The 7,814-nt window shown below is 50.6% G+C and overlaps 1 protein-coding gene across 1 annotated transcript; it reads right to left on the reverse strand.

Annotated features, from left to right (window-relative positions):
- Positions 1-5,850: 5,850 nt before the first annotated feature.
- Positions 5,851-7,116, reverse strand: LOC123066727 (aspartic proteinase nepenthesin-1-like). The gene has a single exon (XM_044489761.1). The coding sequence runs from the start codon at positions 7,114-7,116 to the stop codon at positions 5,851-5,853; it is 1,266 nt and encodes a 421-aa protein (XP_044345696.1).
- Positions 7,117-7,814: the final 698 nt, after the last annotated feature.

The raw sequence follows: 7,814 nt of genomic DNA on the forward strand, positions 1-7,814 counted from the left end.
CACAGGAACGAAGAAGGACACATGCCGGCCAGCCTAAGTGTTCTAGAGCAGTAGCAAGCTACCATGGCTCAGCGGTAACACTAGGAGACATTTCCCGGTAAGAGAGGCTACTAAAGATAAACAACTAGATAGTCAGATCCCACACATACCAAGCATTTCAATCATACACACAATTTGCTCGATATGTGCAAATACAACGAAGCATCACAACATGACTCTATGACACAAGTACTTTATTTAAGGCTCAGGGAGCCATACATAACATACACAAAGGTACGGGTCTCACGACCCAACATACAAGTCATACAGTCATACAAGCCAACAGCGGAAGTAACTTGTCTGAGTACAGACAACTAGTAAAATAAAAGAGGCTTGGAAAGCCTAGCTATACTACGTGGTCCTCCACAAGTTCAGGGTCACCACCTGGGTCCTTAGCCTACTCGTTGATGTCAACGTCTACATAGAACCCATCAGAAGGGGTTGCAGCGTCTTCTGTAAAAATGTAGATTATAGCAACATGAGTACAAAGGTACTCAGCAAGACTTACATCAGATCCTATATACATGCATAGTATCAAGAAGGGTTGGTGGAGTTATTGCAGCAAGCCAGCTTTGACTCTTGGCTAGGCTATCCTACGATACTCCAACTTGAAATAGTTTTGCGCACACGAGTCCACTATTCACCACTTCAATACACTACCGAGGATCCACCTCCGTCTTCCTACGGAAGAGCCATCCTCGGCACTCACACTTATCTTGAGGCTTTTAGTAGTTTTCATTTACTTGTCTATGAACTGTATAGGCAACCAAGTAGTCCTTTACCGCGGACGCGGCTATTCGAATAGATCATGTTAACCCTGCAGGGGTGTACTTCTTCATACACGCTCTCACCACTTATCGTTGCTTACACGACATGTACTCAGCAACCTTCAAGCGGAAGCCCAACGTGGGTGTCGGCCACGACCTACCTAATCACCTAAGCCTCCAGTCCAGGTTTATCGCCTATTCAGGTTCCATCCGCAGGGAGTCCGGCCGAGGTTTCCCATACGGCCCCGAACGATGTGAACAGGGTTCCCGAGATACCTAACGGGTATTCGGTACACCGTGCCACGTACCTACCGCATCACAGCCCACCCCTACGGTCAGCGCTGTCCACGGCCTCCAGTAGGCTACAAACACCAGAAACTACTTGCAACTCCTGGACGGAGAACTAGGGTGAATAAGAAGCCGAGAGGGTCCATTGGTTTCGGGCCCAATGCATGGTAGTAGCTGGTTCTTAAATCACACATACAGATCTCAGTGCTTAAGGTCGGCTTCAATGAGACAACCCACCATGTACTCCTACATGGCCTCTCATCGATACCTTTACCAAATCGTGTTCACCACACCACTCTCATTACCGACATAATCATTTCACTCTAGCCCATCACCCAGATGAACCAGACCTGACACGACTCTAAGCATAGCAGGCATAGCAAGATAGGAACAACACATACATATGGCTCAATCAACTCCTACACATGCTAGTGGGTTTCATCTAGTTACTGTGGCAATGACAGGTCATGCAGAGGAAATGGGTTCAACTACCGTAGCACACAGCAGTTTGAATCGCGTTGTCTTAATGCAGTAAAAGAGAGCAGGAGCGAGAACATGGGATTGTATCGATATGATCAAATGGTTGGTTGCTTGCCTGATGGTTCGATGCACGGATACGGTTCTTCGTTAGGGTAATCACGGTACTCCTCGGGGACAGATCCTGTCGCAAGGACATCGATACACAAGCATCACCAAACAATGTGCAACAATATGATGCATGCATGAAACATGGCAATATGAGTGTGTTGGACTAATGCAACTAAAGCCAGAAGGGTTTGAACAAATTTGAATCAAAGATTCAAATTCCAAATTCAAATATGGCCTTTTAAAGTGCCTTTTCTTGTTATGCTTAAAACATCAATTTAACTTGTTTGATCATGCATGAAAATAGTACATATGGATAGATTGGATTTTTCTGATCATTTTTCATATATAATTTGTCCAATTTGGAGTTACAGAATAAAAGTTATGAATTTTTGAAGTTTAAATAATATTCTGGAATTTCCTGATTTAATTTAAATCCAGAAATTCAATTAGTGCGTCAGCCTGACGTCAGTGTGACGTCAGCAGGTCAACGGAATAGGTCTGGGTCAAACCTGACAGTGGGTCCCACATGTCAGGGTGATTATTTTAATTAAAACTTAATTAGAACTAATCCTGTTTAATTAACAGGGCTGGGCCCCACCTGTCATTGACTCAGGGGAGTCAACCAGGGCCCACCCGTGGTCAAAGTCAATGTCGGCTGCCGGCGTTTAGTCGCCGGCGAGCCCGACGCGGCGGCGGAAGTGGTTTTGGTCGTTTCGGCCACCAAATGGACCGCGGAGGCCACCGGAGTGGAGCTGAGGACAACCCGCAGCTCTTGGCGGAGCCCGTTGGGGTCGGGGTGGCCGGAGACGACGGCGGCGAGCTCGGCTGCGGCCGCCGGGGTTCGGTCGTGCATGGGAACGGTGCTGGAGCTCGAAGTCGAGCAAAGCGAGGCGCTAGGAATGCTCTACGGGGTCTTGCGAACTCGTTGGACTCGCCGGGGTGACCAAATGGTCACCGGAGCTGCGTCGACGGCGAGCTCGGCGACGGCGGAGGTTCGGCCGTGGTGGGGAGGAGGCTACGGTGAGGGAACGAGGGGGAGAAGAGGGGGAAACGGTGGCGTAGCTCACCGCGGTTGCAGTGGGCGTCGAAGCGGGCTCGGGGGCGCGCTGGAGACGGCGAATTCGACGGCGACGGTGGTCGGAGCCCGAAGAGGGGAACGGCGACGTGGCGGCGATGCAGGGCTTCCGGGGAGCTGTGAAGCGGTGGGGAGGAAGAGGGAGTCGAGGCGGAGCTCCTGAGCTAGTCGGGGGAGCGAGGGGTGGTCGGAGACGGTGGCTATGGCGAACGGCGGCGAGGGTGGTGTTCGGCCGGGCGAGAGAGAGAGCGAGGGGGGAGCCGGGGGAGGGGGAGAGTGAGAGAGAGCAGGGAGGAGGCGTGGCGTCGTCCAGGGCATCGAGCGAGGAGGGGAGGGCAGGCAAGCAGGCGAGCAGGTGGCGTGGCGCGGTGGCCGTGCGCGCGCGCCGGCCACACGCCTGGCCGACTGGCGCCAGGAGGACGACGGCAGTGGTGGGCTTGGCTGGCTAGCTGGGCCGGCCAGCTGGCTGGGCCGCACAGGTAAGTTTTCCCCCTTTTTTTCTATTTCTGTTTTATTTAATATATCTGCAACTTTGTTGAATTAAATAAAATACCTAGGCAACTCCAAAAATCACCAAACTACTCCTGGTCCATAGTTGGATTATTTCCAACATGAAACATTTCAGTTTGGAGATATTTGAGCATTTAAATATTTTATATTATTTTAAATGCCCAAATTCAAATATTTATGATTTAAATCAAAAACCTTAGGATGGCCTAGGAAAATGTGCACCACTTTTGGCAGAGGTTCTGAACCAAGGCAAAAATGATGGGCATTTTAGAAGGGCATTTCAGGTTCATTGAAAAATTATTTTAGTAACCCTAGTTGGTTTCAGAGGGGACTGGGGGTTCTGGCTTCCCCATTTCAAGTTTCTGATGAAAGAGTAAACATGATGCAACACTCTAATGCATGACTAGCTAGGGTGTGACAACCGGGAATACTTTTCCGGATGTTTTCCCCCCTTCACCGGTATCACCTACTACCGCGTTAGGGCACACCGAACACCGCGTATTGCCTTGTTATATTTTGTGATGCTTTGTTTTCTCTGTATTCATTATTTCTTTCCCCTCTTCTCTCCGGTAGACTACGAGACCGACGCTGCTGCTGACCAGTTCGACTACGGAGTTGACGACCCCTCTCTCTTGCCAGAGCAACCAGGCAAGCCCCCCCTTGATCACCAGATATCGCCTATTCTACTCTATACTGCTTGCATTAGAGTAGTGTAGCATGTTACTGCTTTCTGTTATACCTATCCTGATGCATAGCCTGTCCTTGATACTACTGTTGTTACCTTTACCTGCAATCCTATATGCTTAGTATAGGATGCTAGTATATTCATCTGTGGCCCTACATTCTTGTCCGTTAGCCGTGCTATACTATCGGGCCGTGATCACTCGGGAGGTGATCACGGGTATATACTATATACATTATACATGATACATGTGGAGACTAAAGTCGGGTCGGCTGGTGGAGCACCCGCGAGTGGATCTTTGTGGCGGAGCGACAGGGCAGGTTGAGACCGCCTAGGAGAGAGGTGGGCCTGGCCCTGTTCGGCATTCGCGGATACTTAACACGCTTAACGAGATCTTGGTATTTGATCTGAGTTGGCTACGAGCCTATACGCACTAACCATCTACGCGGGAGTAGTTATGGGTATCCCGACGTCGTGGAATCAGCCGAAGCACTTCGTGACGCCAGCGACTGAGTGGCGCGCGCCGGATTGGAACGTAAGCCTGCTCTTGTATTAAGGGGGCTAGTTCTGCTTTCGGCCGCGTACGCAACGTGCAGGTGTGCTATGGGCGATGGGCCCAGACCCCTGTGCGCTTAGGTTTAGACCGGCGTGCTGGCCTCTCTGTTGAGCCTAGGTGGGGCTGCGACGTGTTGATCTTCCGAGGCCGGGCATGACCCAGGAAAGTGTGTCCGGCCAAATGGGATCAAGCGTGCTGGGTAAGTTGGTGCACCCCTGCAGGGAAGTTTAATCTATTCGAATAACCGTGATCTTCGGTAACAGGACGACTTGGAGTTGTACCTTGACCTTATGACAACTAGAATCGGATACTTAATAAAACACACCCTTCCAAGTTCCACAGACAACCCGGTGATCCCTTTTCCACAGGGCGACGAGGGGAGGATCGCCGGGTAGGGTTATGCTATGCGATGCTACTGGAGATGCTACTTGGAGATGCTATTTGGAGGTGCTACTTGGAGATGCTATTTGGAGATGCTACTTGGAGATGCTACGTGGAGGACTTCAATCTACTCTCTTCTACATGCTGCAAGACGGAGGCTGCCAGAAGCGTAGTCTTCGATAGGACTAGCTATCCCCCCTCTTATTCTGGCATTCTGCAGTTCAGTCCACTGATATGGCCTCCTTTCACATATACCCATGCATATGTAGTGTAGTTCCTTGCTTGCGAGTACTTTGGATGAGTACTCACGGTTGCTTTTCTCCCTCTTTTCCCCTTTCCCTTCTACCTGGTTGTCGCAACCAGATGCTGGAGCCCTGGAGCCAGACGCCACCGTCGACGAAGACCCCTACTACACCGGAGGTGCCTACTACTACGTGCAGCCCGCTGACGACGACCAGGAGTAGTTAGAAGGATCCCAGGCAGGAGGCCTGCGCCTCTTTCGATCTGTATCCCAGTTTGTGCTAGCCTTCTTAAGGCAAACTTGTTTAACTTATGTCTGTACTCAGATATTGTTGCTTCCGCTGACTCGTCTATGATCGAGCACTTGTATTCGAGCCCTCGAGGCCCCTGGCTTGTATTATGATGCTTGTATGACTTATTTTATTTGTAGAGTTGTGTTGTGATATCTTTCCGTGAGTCCCTGATCTTGATCGTACACATTTGCGTGCATGATTAGTGTACGATTGAATCGGGGGCATCACAGTTTTTGACCGGTCACTAACCGGGCCGCCCACCCACACATTTGAGGCGGGTTTGGAGTGCCAAACACTCCCATAAATACAAATCGATTGACTTCTAAAAGATAAATCACACTCATTCGAACTTCGAAGCATCAATATCAATGGAAGTTCCACATATGCATGAGTTGAAATAAATTTATCTTAGTGACACTAAACGTGGGTGATCAGAGTTTGCTGCAGTCGGCTGTTTGGAAAGAGAGCTCATCCTTGGCAAGGTCGTACAACAGGTGGATGTTCTGCAACTGGAAGTTGCCGATGATGGTCATGTCGTTGGATGTATCCATGACCATGCATGACGTGGAACTGTCCAGCGGCACCCAATAGTTCTCCGGGGGCAGCACCATGTCCGCTCTGCCACTAAAGTGGAGCACCATGGACGGCACTTTCTTTTCCTGCGCCACTGCCACACACAGATCCATCTCGCTGTCAGCGGGTGGCGGCACGAGGCTCCCGTTCAGCTGCCTCTGGAGCTCCTCGCGCAGGGGCCCATACGCCCCGTGGGCCAGACCCGTAGTGGGGGTACCGGAGTCGACGATGACACCGCCGCCGGTGCCCTTTGGTTTCAGAGCGAACACGGCCGGTGGGATGGGCAACCTTGTCTGTCCCACACTTATACCGACAAGTGGAACGTAGTAGAATGGGTACTCTTTAGGGCCTTGCACGAAAGACATGGACATCACAGGGCTGTCGCCGCTAAGGCTCGCCAAGGCGCCGACGAAAAGGTGGCTGCTCGCACCGATGGTGGCGTTGCTGCCGAGGTAGGGAGTGTGGCAGTAAGAGAACTTGTTGGCGCCCGCCTGAGAGACGAGCGATAGGGGGCCGCGGCCAAGCCCTATGAGGCCGGACGCCCCGTCAAGGGACCCCGGAGCAATCATCAGCGACTCGACGCAGCCGAACGTGAGCCTCGCTGATCCGTTTTGAAAGGCGAAGACCTCGGTGTCGATAGTCCCTGAGGCGTCGCCGGCGCCGTAGAAAGCCCTGAAAGTGCAGCTTCCGTCCGGGCGGCACGAGTGCTCCTGGGTGGCCAGGCACAAGGCATCGTTGCATGACATGGGATGGAAGGTGTTTGACATGGACGCGTTATAGTGGGGCAGGCCCTGCTTGACGCATTGGCTGCAGTCGGAGCACTGCGTCCAGATGAGGTCACTGCCGGTGTCAATGAGGGCCTCGGCGCGCTGCGGTGGGGTGCCGATCAGGTACTCTGCAATGTACTGGCTGGTGTTCCAGTGGACCGGCACGGTCACGTCCACAAAGGTTGCCAGGCGCTGCCGGCTGCTTGCCATAGCGCGCTGCACGCGCTCTGCGGCGGTGTAGCTGCCCTTGCCATCAACGTGCCTGAGTTGCATGTGGAACCCTGGGCTACTACAAGTAACTAGGGTAGCAGCACTGGCGCACAAGACAACAACGATCAGCACCAGGCTTATTTCCATCGTTTCCATTGTTGGTTTGGTGCTATAGCTCCTCACGATGTTGTAGCTTAATTTGTAACTTGTGGCCTCCATATATATGCATCTGGGTAACATGTGGAAACAAAACAACTGACGGAGGATCGAGGATGATACATCCATAATTTATTACACTAGCTTGTATAATCAACTCTTGGGTGCCGGCCTGAACCATGAATGGGATTGGGCGGACTTCCTTACGGAACAATATAGGATAGTTGTACTAGCACCAAGCAGCTGTGGTTGCATCGCTGATCTGTTCAAAGTGTCGACCTTTACAAGAAGCTGGGATTTTGTCGCCAGTTCCTAGTCTGTGTTTTTAGCATTGCTCTCAAGGGTTCCTAGTGCATTATTCAAGGCGATAATCCTCTTGATATAACATTATGACTTATTATTATAGAATTTTCCGGCCTGACTGGCTGCAGTCCAGACCATGGTTTTCACTTTCAAAGAGATTTTGATGAAATTCACTGAATTTCATTAATTTCAGCAGTCACTAAAATATTTACCTTTCAGCCAAAATATTTCAGCAATTTCAGTAGTACACATGAATTCAAATATCTTTCAAAATTATTTTAGAAAAAATCAAATATTTAATTGATTTCAAGTGAATATTTCGACCTTTTGGCCGAAACGAAAACTTAAATCATCACTGAATGAGAGGGGCACCACATGTTGTAATA

The sequence above is a fragment of the Triticum aestivum genome, chromosome 3B, assembly GCF_018294505.1.
Source record: "Triticum aestivum cultivar Chinese Spring chromosome 3B, IWGSC CS RefSeq v2.1, whole genome shotgun sequence".
Lineage (NCBI taxonomy): Eukaryota > Viridiplantae > Streptophyta > Magnoliopsida > Poales > Poaceae > Triticum > Triticum aestivum.